This window comes from Hippocampus bargibanti, linkage group LG01, assembly GCF_051943395.1.
Source record: "Hippocampus bargibanti isolate YZ-2025 linkage group LG01, ASM5194339v1, whole genome shotgun sequence".
Lineage (NCBI taxonomy): Eukaryota > Metazoa > Chordata > Actinopteri > Syngnathiformes > Syngnathidae > Hippocampus > Hippocampus bargibanti.
The window spans coordinates 2,883,488-2,901,804 of NC_142734.1; the positions used below are offsets into that span (position 1 = coordinate 2,883,488).

Here is an 18,317-nt window from a genome sequence, read left to right on the forward strand (position 1 = left end):
CCGTTGTTTGTGCTCAGTCTACTGGAGAAGATAGAGCAGGAGACCTGGAGAGAGACGGGCATCTCGTTTGTCACATCGGTCACTAGACTTGTGGAACGACTGCTGGACTACCGGTATGTTGAGAGTCACGTAGAGTGCAAAGGCAAAAGAACCGGGACACTTGTTCATAACTAAATACATACATGTTAAGTCTCACGATTTCCTGATTTTGACCAACTATTGACACAATAAGAACAGTTCATTTGTAATAATAATAATAATAATAATAATAATAATAATAATAATAATAATAAACTAAATGAATAATAAATAAATAATTAAATAAAATAAATAATTAAATACAGAATAATAAATACATAAATAAATAAATAAACTATTGACACAATACAGACAGTTCATTTGTAATAATAATAATAATAATAATAATAATAATAATAATAATAATAATAATAATAATAATAAAGTACAGATGACGGCTGAAGAAACCTTCTCATCGATGGACCACTCCTGTACGACTGAGAGCTTACACAGAAATAATAATAATAATAATAATAATAATAATAATAATAATAATAATAATAATAATAATAATACAACTACTACTGCTACTACTACTACTACTACTACTACTAATAATAATAATAATAATAATAATAAATAAAATAAATAAAACAAATAAATACATCAACTATTGACACAATCCAGACAGTTCATTTGGAATAATAATAACAATAATAATAATAATAATAATAATAATAATAATAATAATATAATACATTACATTTTAAGCGCCTTTTAAAGCTCTAAAGGACACTTTACAGTCACGGACAAGCATAGGTACGATAATAAATAAAATACCATCGCAAATAGAATGCAATAAATAAAATACAATTATAAATAGAAACAAGAGAGAGAGCTACAAAGACAATGCAATTTTAAATAATAATAAATAATAAATAAATAAATAAATAAATAAATAAATAATAATAGTAAATAGGTATTTGTAAGGTGAAGCAAAAAGAAGATGTAAAAACAGCATACATTTTTATGCTAACTAAATGTATATATAAACAATGAAAGCATTTTTGTGTATTATTTACTTCTAATTTACACTTTTGTAACATTGACATTATTTTAACACATACCACAGAGTCGCGAGTATGAAAATCTGCCGATTTATAATTTCTAAAAAATGGATGAAAAAAAACCACCAGTCAAAATACAAGAAACAACAGTTGTTCCACTTGAAGGATGTTTCACCAGTGGCGGACCGTCAAGGCCTTGCAAAGCCTTCTCTGCTGGCCTAAAAATATCCGAATCACGAACTGATTTTAATTACATTTTGTCCATGAATTCTGCAGTTTTGTCAACCCACAAAAGCTGAAGGAGGAGAAGAAATTGATTATTTTGTAGATTTACTGTTATAGCCATTTTTAAGACGGACTTTTCATGACAAAAATGGACAACATTAAGTAAGGTTGGTCAGTTATTACCTGGCTAATGGTAGCTTCTAGTGGACTTAAATTACACCAGACATAGCACTACTGAAGGCCTAGAAATCAAATCCACGGCCCGTCACTGGGTTTCACTCTTTTGGAAAGGGGCTAATTTAGCTTGCCTGAATGTGTGCAGTGTGTAAAATGAATATGCAGTATTGTATTGTATTGTATTGTATTGTATTGTATTGTATTTATTTAATAGCGTTATTTATTTTGTTTGTTTAGGGACTGCATGAAAGGAGATGAAGTTGAGAATAAAAAACAGGGTGGCTCCGTCAACTTGATGGTGAGGCATCATTTTAATTGATTCATAGTCTTTTCTTTACGTGTTTAAATGTGATGTAAATTCCATCACGGATTTTGTGATACTTTACATTGTGATACAGCACATTGAATTTCCGTGTGTCGGAAATGTGCTGCATAAATAACCTTGCCATGCCCGCGTCCACACGTTGTTGTGCGACCTTAAGAAATGACCTTTCTTAACTCACACCCAGAACTTCTACAAATCGGAGGTCAACAAGGAGGACATGTACATCCGTTACATCCATAAGCTTTGTGACATGCACCTCCAAGCAGAAGACTTCACAGGTATCGACACTGCTTCATCAATATTTGTGGCACGGGCGGTTTGAATTTGTTGTCGCAAAACATTTTCTATCCAGTATATGAATTTGGGCTTTATTGTCTGACTGCTTTCAGAATCAGAATCAGAAAACCTATACTTGTTTAATTTTAATAATAATAATAATAATAATAATAATAATAATAATAATAATACATTGCATTTTAATTAAGTCAGCAGGAACAACAAACAAACAACAAAGTCATCAAAACAAAAAGGTCCAAAGTAGCAAACAAAACCAGGAGTAAAACATGACAAAACAAAAACAAACAGTGACCCCCCACAGTCTTTTTTAACTGCCTCTGATGAAAACAACCAACACCTTAGCAGCTGCAAGCGGGGCCCTACAGTGCCACCTGTTGGTCGCAAACCGAAATGCGACAGCAGTATCTGTTGTTATGAACAGGACTGCAAAAATATAATAATAATACAGTGAGACCTCAATTTATGAACTTAATTGGTTCCCAGACAGAGTGTGTAAGGCGAAAAGTGTGTATCTAAAAAAAAAAAAAAAATCCCATAGGAAACCATTAAAATGGGAATAATCCATTCCCGGGTTTCCATAAAATATACTTTTCACCTAAATAAGCCTTAAATCTACACACAACATACCTTATTCTATGTATACTAAATGTGCTATTGTATTGTAATGAAAGAAATACACTGCATTGTATCATAAAGTCACTTTATTTTCATTTGTGATGGCCATTTATGGCTTGATTGAATGGCGTTGGAGGTCGAAGGACAAAGGGAATTGCTGTTTGGAAAGAGAGGCGCATTACATGACGACTGTAATTAAAGAAATAAGCTGTGCTGTAAAATAAAGTCGTGTGCGTCCGCCGAAGATCACTCCGCCAGCCGCGTTGGCTGTGTATTATGAAAATAGTGCTTATTATAAGGTTTAATTTTCATAAATTTGACGTTTGTAAGACAAAAAGTTTGTAAGTTGAGGTGTTTGTAAGCTGAGGTCTCACTGTACATAAAATAAAAAATATGACACGCAGTGTACTGTCCTAAATGTTGGCTCCAGATGGGACACAGTGTAGCAGATATAATTTCATCTGTGTGGTTGAACCTTGCTCCTTTGCTCATTAAAACAGCAAAAAACGTTTATGCTACGCACCAGGCGACTTTTGACATCCGTTGACATGGCCTGAAATGTCGGCAAAGCTCCGCCATGCTCTTGTGGCCAGATATGAAAATCCCATCGTGCACATCTTCTAACACTTTCATCCTGAAAGCGTGTATCCTTGCTAACAGAAGCCGCATTCACCCTGTTACTCTACTGGGAGCTGCTCCATTGGGAGGACCGACCCCTGAGGGATTTCCTCCATTATCCCTGCCAGAGCGAGTGGCAACGCAAAGAGAACTTGAGTCGAAAAATTCTTCATTACTTCAATAAGGGCAAGGTAAGGCAAACCTGAGCTTGAGCAAACCGACAATTGAACTTTAAAGGACAAGCGACACCATTTTTTTTGTTTCTAAACTGACATCAGAAATCAGTTTTATAGCATCTAAAATACCCAAAACACGCAGGCTGATATTTTTAGTCAAATGCAAAACACCAATAAAAATGACTTAAAGTTGCCAAAACTGCCACAAAATGAGTTTGAAAACTGGGCAGATTCAGAAAGTCCCGCCCCCTGGTTCGTGATGTCACTATTGGTCACACACTGCCTTGCTCCAGAATCAAAACAATTGCTTCAGAGAGTTCAGATTCGGAAAAGATGCTTTCTTGCTACTCATCCAGTTATGAATATGATTCAAATAGTTCTGAAGAGGAAATCATACACATTTGCAATCGATTAAAGAAGTCCTTCCGTATCAATTCCAGCCATTTGGACTTCAATGTAGCGCCCAGAAAATGCACAAGAGGGCGCACAAGCTCCATTGGAAATGGGCTGATTTGTCCGCTGGGAATTTGTTCTTGATGCGTGTTACCACAATTGGCTGCGACACACAACGATTCACCATTGCGTTATTTATGTAGTTTTCCTTCTAATTTCTCAAACAACATGGTGTTTTCAGATGAAAAAAAAAGTACCCACAATGCATTGTGTGTCGCTTTCTCCGCCAGGGTGGTTTTGATTCATTGAAGGTGCACCTTATAGTACGAAGCGCCTCATACAGTGGGACCTAGACTTACGAACTTAATTGGTTCCCAGAATGAGTGTGTAAGGTGAAAAGTGTGTATCCCAAAAATTAATTTCCCATAGGAAACCATTAAAATGAGGATAATCCGTTCCCAGGTCCCCATAAAACAAAATTTTATACTTTCTAATTTTCTAAGCCTCAAAACTACACAAAATATACCTTATTTTATGTATAATAAATGTTATATAGTATTATGATTAAAGAAATAAACTGTACTGTACAATAAAGTCATTTTATTTACCTTTGTAATGGTCGTTAATAGCTTGATGGAATGGAGTGTCTGGTTTCCTCAGCATTAAACACTTGATGAGGAAGGTAGCCATCTTCTTTCACTATCTTGAGGAATGATCCCTTGTAGGTGCTTTCTCTGTGATAATTGTATCTAGTTCTTCATCAATTGTGATCTGTTTAGCTGGTTTGATAGCTTTTTGCATCAAGTGTACAGATGACTTGTGCGGGTTATTTGTGGAGCCTGAACAAAAGTGTGAGAGTGTGAGAATAGTGAGAAAATGGAAAGAAAACAGTTAAAATATATGGGATATTTTAAAAACAGTTAAAATATATGGGATATTTTAACTGTTTTCTTTCCATTTTCTCACTATTCTCACACTCTTGTTTTTTTGTTTCAAGCTCTGTCATCTCCCTTTAGTGTGTGTGTTTTCTCACTCTCTCTGTCTGCCTGTCTCTTTAATGTTTAACCCCCCGGTGTATAAGGCGCACCGGACTATAAGGCACACCCATAATGAATGGTGTATTTTCAAACTTTTTTCAAATATAAGGCGCACCTGACTATAAGGTGCACTTTCAATGAATGAAAAATGTTTTCCAAATATAATATTTAAATATATAAAAGTGTGCCAATCACAAGACACACCACATTATAAGGCGCTACAGTAGAAGCTGGAGTTACGCACCACTTCTTCTACATGAGGGAAATGGAGTCCGTGGCTGCTGATAGTAGTTGCGAGACCTGTTGTGGCTCAATATTACTTCACTTATAAGGTGCATCTGCGTATGAGGCATAAGGTCATCTTTTGAAGAAAATGAAGGCTTTTGGGTGCGCCTTAAACACCGGAAAATATGTTATTTTTTTCTGTATTTTTTTTTGGTCAAAGTCGTCATTTTTTTAATGAAGAATTCAACTTTCCTTGTATTTTGTCTTCCAGTGTTGGGAATATGGCATCTCTCTGTGTCGGGAGTTGGCTTTCCAGTATGAGACATTGTACGATTATCAGAGCCTCAGCTGGATACGGGTAAGTCACATGTGTGCTGCTTACCTGATACCTCATCTTACGAACTTAATTGGTTCCCAGAAAGTGTGTGTAAGGTGAAAAGTTCATCTGCCGAACATTTATTTCCCATAAAAAACATTAAAAACGAGAATAATCCGTTCCCAGGTCCCCATAAAAGATAATTCTCTCCTAAATAAGCCTTAAAACTACACAAAATAGAGATTATTTTGTGTATAATAAATGTGCTATTGTATTGTAATTAAAGAAATAGACTGTACTGTATAATAAATTTATTGTATTTAGATTTGTGATGGTCATTGATGTCGTTGCCTCTTGATGTTATCCGAGTGAAGTTGCCGTGCTTTCTCGGCGATAATACCCTCACTCACACTGTCCCATACTAGCTGCTTTTTTTCTTACCTCTTCTATTGCCTGAGACCGTTGCTTAGACAACACAGAAATAATAATAATAATAATAATAATAATAATAATAATAATAATAATAATAATAATAATACACATTTTATTTCTAAGCACCTTTCAAAACTCTCAAGGACACTTTACAGTCACAGGATAAATTTTTTTCTCTCAGTAAGCAGCGGCAGCTACACGCGCCAGCGTTCACTCAAAATCACTTGAAATAACTCAAATAGATAGAAAGCTAGCTATTAGATAGCTAACAGCCAGCTAGCTAGCAAGATAGCTAATATATAGCCAACTTGATAACCAGCTTTGCTTAAAATCCATAATTCGCAAGCAAGTCGTTTGGGAAACTAAACGTTTTATTTTTTTAGTATAATTAAAATTGAAATGTGTATGTGTGTCATTTACAGTGATCACCACCAACCTCTAAGAGACTAATTAGGGACATTAAAGCAGAAAAAAAGAATAAATATATCAAAACGAAAATCGGCGCTGGTCGTTTGGCACCGGGTCACACCTCAGCGGCGCCCTCAGTCAAAATTATCATGTGCGAAAAATCTCACTGCCAGGCGAGAAACACCCTTAGCCACACGTAGCAAAGGTCGATTTAGCATACTGGTACTGGGACGCTAAGTCATACAAACGCACAACTCGTTCGTGTTTTTCGATAATCTCCTTCTTCTGCTCGACCATAATTTTCTTTTGTGACCTCTTTGGCTTATGGTGGGTTCTTTTTCAGTCCCATAATAGCAAAGGTACTCCACTCGATAACAAACCATGTCTGCACTCAAAGAAAGTGGGTGTGGAAAACTAGTCCGCCAGCCACCGTGGCGCTGTGTGGTTTGGTTCGGCCTCCGAAAACTAGTTCGTTAGCCAAGACTATATGCTCGCGAATTTAATGTTCGTGAGGCGAAAAGTTCGTGAGCTATAGCACTCGTAAGCCGAGGTATCACTGTATTCACCCACTAACTCTGCTATTTTCATCCCATGATATTCTATGGAAGAAAATGGAGGCAGCCTACTATGACAACATTATTGAACAGCAGCGGATTGAACCTGAATTTTTTCGAATGGGCTTCTATGGCAGGAAGTTTCCCTTCTTCCTCAGGGTAAGAATTTCTGGTTTTCATTAAAATTCATTGAAGTTCAAATGCAGTCTTTTTTTTAGTACCGTATTTTCCGGTGTATAAGGCGCACCTGAAAGCCTTGATTTTCTTCAAAAGATGACCCTGCGCCTTATACGCAGGTGCGCCTTATATGTTAAATAATATTTATATATATTGGGGGTGCGCCTTATACTCCAGAGTGCCTTACATATGAAAAATACACCATTCTTTGGGCATGCACCTTATACTCCGGTGCGCCTTATACACCGGAAAATATGCTATGTTTCACAAACTTAAGGTAAGGTTCATTTCTTTGTATGAGGCCCGAAGTTAAAAATGTCACGGTTTGCAAGGTGTGGATCCCAAAAAGCAGGCAGGGACGAGGAGCAGCAGGTTGTGTTTGAGAAGTTTTATTAAAATAAAGTCAACAGGAACAAAATCTAAAACGTTAAAATCATTTGAACAGAATAATACAACGTATCAAATAAAGACTAAGAGTAAAAGTCAGCCAAGATGAATCAAACACATGCACAGCATACAATGCATACACAATGCACAATGCATACACATGCATACAATGACCTGACCCCGAATGGTCGTGCCGGGAGTCCTTTTGACCGACACTGATTGTAACGACCATCACCTGTGAGGCTGTAGGCAGGGCTGACAGCGCTACCCATTGGTCGCCAATCCGAACGTGGCATTCCGCCACTGATCGGGACGACCAGCACCTGTGCAGGTGCTGGCGGGGCCGACAGCGCCACCAGTTGGTCGCCAACCAGATCATGATAGTACCCCGCCCTTCATGGGACTGCTTCCAGAAGATTTTTGTTCCTGTTGACTTTATTTTAATACAATTTCTCCCTCCTGCCTGCTTTTTGGGATCCACAACTGCCATCACCACCTTGCAAACCGTGACAAAAAAGACTTGTATGTTCTCTGTTCTAAATGAGAAGAGCATTTTTCATTGTTTACTTTCTACTCAAAATACTCCTTATTTTTTGTATATTTATGATCCCACCGTTCAAGATGCCCCTTGAGCTACTTTGTCCGCGTGTAACTCTGGTTCATTTGATTTTCGCTTTGCCTCTTTTCAGAACAAAGAGTTTGTCTGTCGTGGCTATGACTATGAACGGTTGGAGGACTTCCAGCAAAGGATGCTGGGAGAATTTCCACAAGCTATCGCCATGCAGCATCCCAACCAACCCGATGACACCATCCTGCAGAGTGATGCTCAGTGTATCCCACTCACTGCCCTGTGGCCATTTTATCCCACTACCGATGCATTGTTCTTGTTCTGTTTTTGTCAGAATATGGATCATAGAAGTCATGTTAGGGTTGCAAAAAAAGCTCAATTCAAATACATAAGAGGGTGATGTAACTGCTTCACCGGAGTGTCAAACTTACAGTGGGTGTAAAAAAGACTACACAACCTTGTTCAAATGCTATGATTTTTGAAATACAGTGATAGCCATCAACGACCATCACAAAGGTAAATAAAACGACTTAATCATCCAGTACAGTTTATTTTTTTAATTATAGTACCATAGAACAATACTTATGCATAAAATATGGTATATTGTGTGTAGTTTTAAGCCTTATTACGTTGAAAATTATGTTTTATGGGGACCTAAGAACGGATTATCCTCATTTTAATGGTTTCCCATGGGAAATTAATGTTTGGAATACACACTTTTCGCCTTAAACACACGTGATACATTTAGCTGAAGATGACCAGATAATACGATTACTCAAAATAGTTTCAGAATTCAGGACCACCAATTCAGGGTGTCCTCAGCCTGGTCGCCTGTGTCTGTGTGTGTGTGTGTATATATATATATATAAATCCATACAAGTAATCTTGTAGCTTTCATACCACCAGCCTGTCAATATGTTCCTTGACACGTAGCATATAGATTTGCAGATCTATGCAGTGACTCCAGTGTCAGACATCTCAGATGTTCCTCAACTGGAACGCGTACCCGAGAGGATCAAGAGTTTCTACCGCATAAACAACGTCAGCCGCTTCCACTATGACAGGCCTTTCCACAAGGGCCCCAAAGATCGTGAAAATGAGTTCAGGGTACGGTGAGGACGTCGTTGTCGGAATTTAGATGGAGCAGGAAAAAAATATTATATTGTAACTGTAGTGTCTTTGTGAGTTTAGAAAGGCGCGTATAAATAACATGTATTATTATTATTATTATTATTATTAGTAGTAGTAGTAGTAGTAGCAGTAGTAGCAATAGTATATATTTAATAGTATTATATTATATAATATTATTATATATTATATTTATTAGATATATATAATAATTATATAGATATATATAATATAATGTATATTATATATATTATTTAATAGTATTATAATTAATTACATATTATAAACATTATAACTATTTTTTATTTAATATAGCAAATAATAATACTATTATTATTATAATAATTACTTAATAATTATAATAATACTATAATAATAATTATATAATATAATATTATTATTATTATTATTATTATTATTATTATTTATTATTATCATTTCACTTAAAACACTTGCTTTACTCACTCTTTACAGGGAAATTCAAAATTTTGATTTAATTTGGATAAGACAATTATTTTTATTCTTACCGCAGAAAAAAATATATTATATTGTAACTGTAGTGTCTGTGAGTTTAGAAAGGCGCCTATAAATAACATGTATTATTATTATTATTATTATTATTATTATTATTATTATTATTATTATTATTATTATTATTATTATTATTATTATTATTATTATTGTTGTTGTTATTATTAGGGCAGCAAGCCTAAATCTTATTATTATTATTATTATTATTATTATTATTATTATTATTATTACTATGATCATTATGATGATGATGATGATGATGATTATTAAGTATTATTAGAATTATAATTAATTAAATATTTTAATCATTATAATAATAATAATAATAATAATATTTTTATTGTTATTATATATAATTATTATCATTATTACTAATAATAATAATGTTTCTATAATAATAATATTTTTATTATTATTATTATTATTATTATTATTATTATTATTATTATTTTTTTTTTTTTTACTTCAAACACTTGCATTAATCACACTTTACAATCACATGATCCATAAACTGCATGCTTTTATATGAGTATACGGGACACGGGCAGCATGCCACAGTGACCTAATTATGCAACCAAGAGCCTTTCACGTCAAGTCTTCACCTTGCTGGTGAATTGACGTGACACCTTTCATGGCTGTTGCCCATTTAGCCAACTTTGACACAGTGACCCCATTGTTTCTATTTTCTACTTGATTCAACAGAGCCTGTGGATTGAGAGAACCACGCTAATCCTCTCCCGCCCTCTCCCGGGCATCTCCCGCTGGGCCGAGGTGGAAAGGAGAGAAGTGGTGAGTAACATCGTTGTGTGTCGTATTTACTGGAACGTGGAAAATATAGCTATATGCGCTGGAATCTTATTAAAATACACTCAGTAGAAGTCATATGAAATGATTTTACAAATTATGGACACAACTTGTCTGGAGGTGTCGGTTGTCCTTTAAAGGAAGTCTTGTTTTTGAGTTGGTGACGAGTTCGTACGTGACGTCACTAAAGGAACGCCCCTGACCGAAAAAAAAAGACATATTGTAGCAGTACTTCCATCACGTCAATGTATTCTGCTGTACTTGTTTGGTCTGACAACCTCGTGTTGCACCCAAAAGCCGCCAGAAGAGGGCGTCCAAGCGCCATATAAGGAATTTATCAGCCTGTGGAAACGGAGGTGGCCACAGGACGTCGCCATTTTGTGCCTCTTTTTTGTGAGAGATTGTCCCCCAATGTTGCCTCAAAATGGCCCAAATAAATTCTTTAATCGATTGCAAACATGTATGCTTTCCTCTTCAGAACTATTTGAATCATATTCATAACTGGATGTGTAACAAGAAAGCACCTTCTCCGAATCTGAAGCCATTGTTTTGATTCACAAGCAATGCAAGACGTCTTGGCGTGACGTCACGAAAAGGGGGCGGGACTTTCTGAAAATGCCCAATTCGCAGCTCAATTTTTTGCAGATTTTGGACACTTTAAGTCACAGGTGTCAAAGTCAAGGCCCGCGGGCCAAATCCGGCCCGCCACATCATTTTTTTCGGCCCGCGAAAGCAAATCAAACTTGTTAAATTCCATGATAATTGCTAAAATCTGAGCCAAAATTTCATATATTTTTGGATGTCAACCACAATAAAAGTCATTATTCTTGACTTCAGATTTGAAAACGAGTTATTCATTAATTTGCTGTGTGGTCTATATGTAATATTTGAAGGGATTTAAACATTCTAATGGGTTCCCCAAATTCATAACGGCCCTCGAGAGGAAACCATAACTACAATGTGGCCCGCGGCAAAAAATGACTTTGACACCCCTGCTTTAAGTCATTTTTATTGGTGTTTTGCCCTTCACTAAAAATATCATACTGCATGTTTTGGGTATTTTAGATGCTATAAAACATTTTTCTGGTGTCAGTTAAGAAACAAAAAAGTGACACCGAAGAATACGGTAATTGCATATCTCCTTGTGTGTCTTTGTAAAATTCTGTTGCTTGAAATAAATGAGAAAAAAACAAAACAAGAACTACATTCGCAGGTGGAGGTGAGCCCTCTGGAGAATGCCATATACGTGGTGGAAAATAAAACCCAGGAGTTACGCACTCTGATCAGCCAGTACCAGCACAGACAACATCACGGCAACATCAACTCGCTCAGCATGTGCCTCAACGGGGTCATTGATGCCGCGGTGAATGGCGGCATCGCCAGATACCAAGAGGTATAGTCACAAAGAGCTGGCCCATGTGCGGAATTGTCGTATTCTCTTCATGCTTTGACCTTTTGGCTCTTGAACAGGCATTTTTCGACAAGGACTACATCAGCGGTCATCCCGAGGATGCTGAAAGGATCACGCACCTCAAGGACATGATGCAGGAGCAGGTGAGATTGAGCTTCCATCCCCCCCCCAAAAAAAAGGCATTTTTGTAATACATATTTTAATAAGGACAAATGGTACTGCCTTATATCATATTATGTTATTATATCATATATATTATTTCTTTTCGTGGCCCACTGATGACCATTTTAGACTGTTAGCATTGCTATTTGTGTTTTTTATTATTATTATTATTATTATTATTATTATTATTATTATTATTATTATTATTATTATTGTTATTATTATTTAGTTTTTTTTTACTTTATGTTACTTCCGGGTTGAGTGAAGGCTGGCGCGTGTGGCTGCCACTGCTCACCCGCAGAGAAAAATATCCTGTCACTGTAAAGTGTCCTTGAGAGTTTTGAAAGGCGCTTATAAATGAAATGTATTATAATTATTATTATTATTATTATTATTATTATTATTATTATTATTTAGGTTGTTTTGTTTTTTTGTTTTTACTTTGTTACTTCCGGGTTGAGCGAACGCTGGCGCGTGTGGCTGCCGCTGCTCACCCGCAGAAAAAAAATATCCTGTGACTGTAAAGTGTCCTTGAGAGTTTTGAAAGGCGCTTATAAATGAAATGAAATGTATTATTATTATATAATTATATATATATATTATATTATTATTACTGCGAGACTAATAAAGGCAAATCCAATTATTATTATTATTATTATTATTATTATTACAACGCCCTAACATGAAAAATAGTGGAATGCTGCCCCCTTGTGGAAGAGACAAAACATTACCAGAGGGCTGACCAGCGCTTTATCGGTAGTCCCAGCGAGAAAAACATCATCTGTGCTGTATGTCATGCATATTAGCGTATTTGACAATAAAGCTGACTTTGACCTTTGACCTTTGAAAACAAAACCCGAAAAAATTAATGAACTGAGGTCCACGTCATATTTTCAATTCCCCAATAAATTCCGGAATGGCAGTGAACGAGTTAAACTTATACATTTGTTTGATTTCTTGCTCTAGGTCCACATTCTTGGGGTGGGTTTGGCTGTCCACGAAAAGCTGGTTCACCCGGAAATGCGTCCCTTGCACAAAAAGCTAGTGGACCAGTTCCACATGATGAGGACCGGTTTGCACCACGTGAGTTCCGGCATGAGACATTATGCCATGGCAATTCATCACATTTGAAGCGTGATCACCTTTTCGGCTTGTACCGTTAACGTGATTGTTACATTTTGAGCAGTATAAATATTCAGAGCAGTATATTTTTGGTACACAGCAGGGTGTGCCCGGCGTGGACCGGTTTGGCCCTGCTGGCTGCTCCGGGGTCAATTTTCCCAGAGGCGTCCTCTCCTCTCACAGTCACATGAGCCCTGAGAGTCTCAGGCTCGTACACAGACACAGGTCAGTCACCCAACACACACCTGTGGACATCTACACCGTACGCTGAGCTCAAATTCAAATGAAGGATTTCCTCAAAAAAATGACCCATCCTTAAAGGACAACCGACAACACTTTTTTGTTTCCTAACTGACATCAGAAAAACGTTTTATAGCATCTAAAATACCCAAAACACGCAGTATGATATTTTTAGTCAAATGCAAAACACCAATAAAAATGAGTTAAAGTGTCCCAAAACTACTTCAAAATGACCTCGGAGATGCAGAGTTTCAGAAGGTCCCGCCTCCTTGTTCGTGACGTCACGCAAGGACGTCTTTGCCTTGCTCTAGAATCAAAACAATGGCTTCAGATTCGGAGAAGATGCTTTCTTGTTACTCATCCAGTTATGATTATGATTCAAATAGTTCTGAAGAGGAAAGCATAAATGTTTGTAATCGATTAAAGAAGTCCTTCCGTATCATTTTGAGGCGTCTGGACTCCAATGTAGCGTCCCAGAAAATGCACAAGATGGCGCCCAAGCTCCATTGTAAATGGGCTGATTTGTCTGCTGGGAATTTGTGTCAACTAGTATCAAATAGTAGTCTTGGTGCAACGCACAAGGATTCACCATCGCGTTATTTATGTTTTTTTTCCTTCTAATTTCGCCATCAACACGAAGTTTTCAGACCAAACAAAGTACACAAAATGCATTGTGTGTCGTTTTCTCGGTCAGGGGCGTTCCCTCCGTGACGTCACTGAGGATCGTCATCAACTCGAAAACAAGACTTCCTGAATATTCTGCGCGAGTCTTAAAACGTAAAATATAACTATATGCGGTGGAATCTTTGTAAAATACGCTCAGTAGGATTCATTTGAAGAGATTTTACAAATTAGGCGTCGGTTGCCCTTTAAAACAGAATAGTCACTACACGGTGGTTCATTTTTTTGTGGGTTTCATGGCTCGTGAGATTTTGCTGCAATTTTCATTTCCCTCCCATGAAAGCTGTTACTGCTGAATCATGTACAGTGATACCTCAGTTTACAAACTTAATTGGTTCCCAGAAAGTGTGTGTAAGGTGAAAAGTTTGTCTTCCAAACATTTATTCCCCATAAGAAACCATTAAAATGACTATAATCCGTTCCCAGGTCCCCATAAAACAGTAATTTTCTATGAAATAAGCCTTAAAATTACACAAAATATACCTTATTTTATGTATAATAAATGTGCTTTTGTATTGTAATTAAGGAAATAAACTGTACTGTATAATAACGTCGTTTTATTTACCTTTGTGATGGTAGTTGTCAATGGATGACGAATTTCCAGGTTGCCTCTTGATGATATCCGAGTGATGTTGCCGTGCTTTCTCGACGATAATACCTTCACTCACACTGTCCCCTGCTAGCTGCTTTTCATTAATCCAAATCAACAATCAAGTTTTTCAACCACTTCTATTGCCTGAGACCGTTGCTTAGACAACGAAGAAACACCCTTCTCTCCAATTATCTCGTGCAGCCCTCTGAACCTGCAAGGTTCAATCCGTCACTCGTCCTCCTCGCTGTCCTCTCACACGTCGAGCGAGACAGGAACAGGAAATTTGGCCATCATGACGGAAGGTCTGATGGGGGATCACCCTGAAGAGGGCATACACATGCAGGTAAGGCTTTTTGTGTTCTCAATTTGATTTCGTGATTCTTAAACACTGATGCTTTATTGTGGTGTAAGGTTTAGAAATACACAGATGGGTATCTTGAGTTGTGAGTTCTGTGACTGTGCTTGTGAATTAAAATACTCATATCTCAAATGATTTTTGGGCAGTGAAATGGATGGAAATGCCATTTATCTGTTTATTTATTTATTCATGTATTTATTATTTTATTTATTTACTTTTTCATTGATTTATTCATTCAATTATTTATTTCTTTATTTATCAATCTATTTATTTATTGTACTATGTATTTATTTATCAATCTATTTATTTATTGATGTATTTATTATTTTCTCTTATTTACTTGTTAATTTATTTATTCATTCAATTATTTATGTCTTTATTTATCAATGTATTTATTTATTGTATTATGTATTTATTTAACAATCTATTTATTTATTGTTTTATTTCTTTCTTTATTTGTCAATCTATTTATTTATTTATTATTTTATTAATTTACTTGTTAATTTATTGATTCAATTATTTATCAATCTATTTATTTATTGTACTATGTATTTATTTATCAATCTATTTATTTATTGATGTATTTATTATTTTCTTTATTTACTTGTTAATTTATTTATTCATTCAATTATTTATGTCTTTATTTATCAATCTATTTATTTATTGTATTATGTATTTATTTAACAATCTATTTATTTATTGTTTTATTTCTTTCTTTATTTGTCAATCTATTTATTTATTTATTATTTTATTCATTTACTTGTTAATTTATTTATTCAATTATTTATCAATCTATTTATTTATTGTACTATGTATTTATTTATCAATCTATTTATTTATTGATGTATTTATTATTTTCTTTATTTACTTGTTAATTTATTTATTCATTCAATTATTTATGTCTTTATTTATCAATCTATTTATTTATTGTATTATGTATTTATTTAACAATCTATTTATTTATTGTTTTATTTCTTTCTTTATTTGTCAATCTATTTATTTATTTATTATTTTATTCATTTACTTGTTAATTTATTTATTCAATTATTTATCAATCTATTTATTTATTGTACTATGTATTTATTTATCAATCTATTTATTTATTGATGTATTTATTATTTTCTTTATTTACTTGTTAATTTATTTATTCATTCAATTATTTATCAATCTATTTATTTATTGTATTATGCATTTATTTGTCAATCAATTTATCTATCGTTTTATTTATTTATGAATCTATTTATTTATTGATGTATTTATTATTTTCTTTATTTACTTGTTCATTTATTTATTCATTCAATTATTTATGTCTTTATTTATCAATCTATTTATTTATTGTACTATGTATTTTTTTAACAATCTATTTATTTATTGTTTCATTTCTTTCTTTATTCATCAATCTATTTATTTATCTATTTATTATTTTATTTATTTACTTGTTAATTTATTTATTCATTCAATTATTTATTTGGATTGGATTGGATTTTTATTAGTCTCGCAGTGGAGACATTTACATTTCACATTATTATTATTATTATTGTTATTATTATTATTATTATTATTATTATTATTATTATTGTGTTATTATTATTATTATTATATTATTATATTATTATTATTATTTTTATTATTATTATTACTATTTATTTATTGTTTTATTTATTTATTTAACAATCTATTTATTTGTGTATGTATTTATTATTTTATTTATTCACTTGTTAATGTATTTATTTATTTATTTATTTATTGAGGGGAAAAGCCGAAAGGAAAATATTTATTTATTTATTGTATTATGTATTTATTTATTTATTTATTTATTTATTTAGTTATTTATTCATTCATGCAAGTGTTTATTTGTTTATTTTTATTATTTTTTTTTCGCTGCTCACCATTTTCCAAAATCCGTCTTATTTTGAAATGAGTTGGTAGTTCACTTCACTTGTATCATACTCGCTTACTCATTCATGTATTTTGCTTTTGCAGCCGAGCCCTTCGTCCTCCAGTCTCAGCTCGATACGTTCCAACTCTTCCCAAATTATAAACTCTGCTCCCTCGAGTGCCAGAGGTATGTCACGATATACCATGACATTTTTGAAAATATGAAAATATATCATGTCGAAGCGTGTTTTTTTTCGTCCTTACGCCAGCAACATATTTACTTCCCCTTGACATTTTACATCTCCTAATCCTTTCCCGTCACAGGCTCGCCCTCTTTGCCCGACAAGGCTAAACACAACAGGGAAGTGATGATCCTGCTCCCATCCCATCGTGAGAGGGTGAACAATTCCATGTACTACAACATGGCAGAAAACGGACAGGTAAGTAGAAATGTGTCCAGATCACACGAGGGACAAACATAAGCCCTTTGCTGACCAGTTGACAGTATTTGTCCTTTTTGTGCAGAATAATCAGCTGCAGCGTGCCTTACTGCAACAAGTTAGCCCCTGCAAACCGTGTGCAGATCCTCACATGACGCTGCCGGAGAAAGGTACGCCCCAAAGCTTGTGAAATACAGTGATACCGCAGCTTACGAACCGAATTGGTTCCTAGAAAGTGTGTGTATGGTGAAAAGTTTGTCTGCCAAACATTTATTTCCCATAAGAAACCATTAAAAATTAGAATAATCCGTTCCCAGGTCCCTGTAAAACATAATTTTCTACTAAATAAGCCTTAAAACTACACAACAATCTACCTTATTTTATATATAATACATGTGCTATAGCACAGGTGTCAAAGTCAAGGCCCGCGGGCCAAACCCGGCCCGCCACATCATTTTTTTCGGCCCCCGAAAGCAAATCAAACTTGTTAAATTCCATGACGATTGCTAAAATCTGAGCTAAAATGTCATATTTTTGGATGTCAACCACAATAAAAGTCATTATTCTTGACTTCAGATTTGAAAACGAGTTTTAATTTGCTGTGTGCTCTATATGTAATATTTCAAGGATTTATACATTCTAATGGGTTCCCCAAATTCATAACGGCCCTCGAAAGGAAACCATAACTACAATGTGGCCCGCGACAAAAAATGACTTTGACACCCCTGCTATAAAGTGTGTGTATGGTGAAAAGTTCGTCTGTCAAACATTTATTTCCCATAAGAAACCATTAAAAATTACAATAATCCGTTCCCAGGTCCCCATAAAACATAATTTTTCTACTAAATAAGCCTTAAAACTACACAACAATATACCTTATTTTATATGTAATACATGTGGTATAGCACAGGTGTCAAAGTCAAGGCCCGCGGGCCAAATCCGGCCCGCCACATCA

The 18,317-nt window shown here is 34.8% G+C and overlaps 1 protein-coding gene across 2 annotated transcripts in view; it reads left to right on the forward strand.

Annotated features, from left to right (window-relative positions):
- Positions 1-18,317, forward strand: part of dock3 (dedicator of cytokinesis 3) — a 68,411-nt gene that overhangs the window by 40,787 nt on the left and 9,307 nt on the right. Inside the window, exons 35-51 of one of the 2 annotated variants that reach the window (XM_088990316.1) lie at positions 18-113; positions 1,725-1,785; positions 1,997-2,090; positions 3,385-3,533; positions 5,445-5,531; positions 6,938-7,042; positions 8,137-8,278; positions 8,956-9,122; positions 10,377-10,463; positions 11,692-11,871; positions 11,949-12,032; positions 13,018-13,134; positions 13,256-13,398; positions 14,888-15,029; positions 17,028-17,109; positions 17,247-17,362; positions 17,448-17,532. In XM_088990316.1, the coding sequence (XP_088846442.1) occupies positions 18-113; positions 1,725-1,785; positions 1,997-2,090; positions 3,385-3,533; positions 5,445-5,531; positions 6,938-7,042; positions 8,137-8,278; positions 8,956-9,122; positions 10,377-10,463; positions 11,692-11,871; positions 11,949-12,032; positions 13,018-13,134; positions 13,256-13,398; positions 14,888-15,029; positions 17,028-17,109; positions 17,247-17,362; positions 17,448-17,532 (1,937 nt within the window). The remainder of the gene's footprint in view (positions 1-17; positions 114-1,724; positions 1,786-1,996; positions 2,091-3,384; positions 3,534-5,444; positions 5,532-6,937; positions 7,043-8,136; positions 8,279-8,955; positions 9,123-10,376; positions 10,464-11,691; positions 11,872-11,948; positions 12,033-13,017; positions 13,135-13,255; positions 13,399-14,887; positions 15,030-17,027; positions 17,110-17,246; positions 17,363-17,447; positions 17,533-18,317) is intronic. The other variant, XM_088990327.1, reaches the window with a different exon arrangement.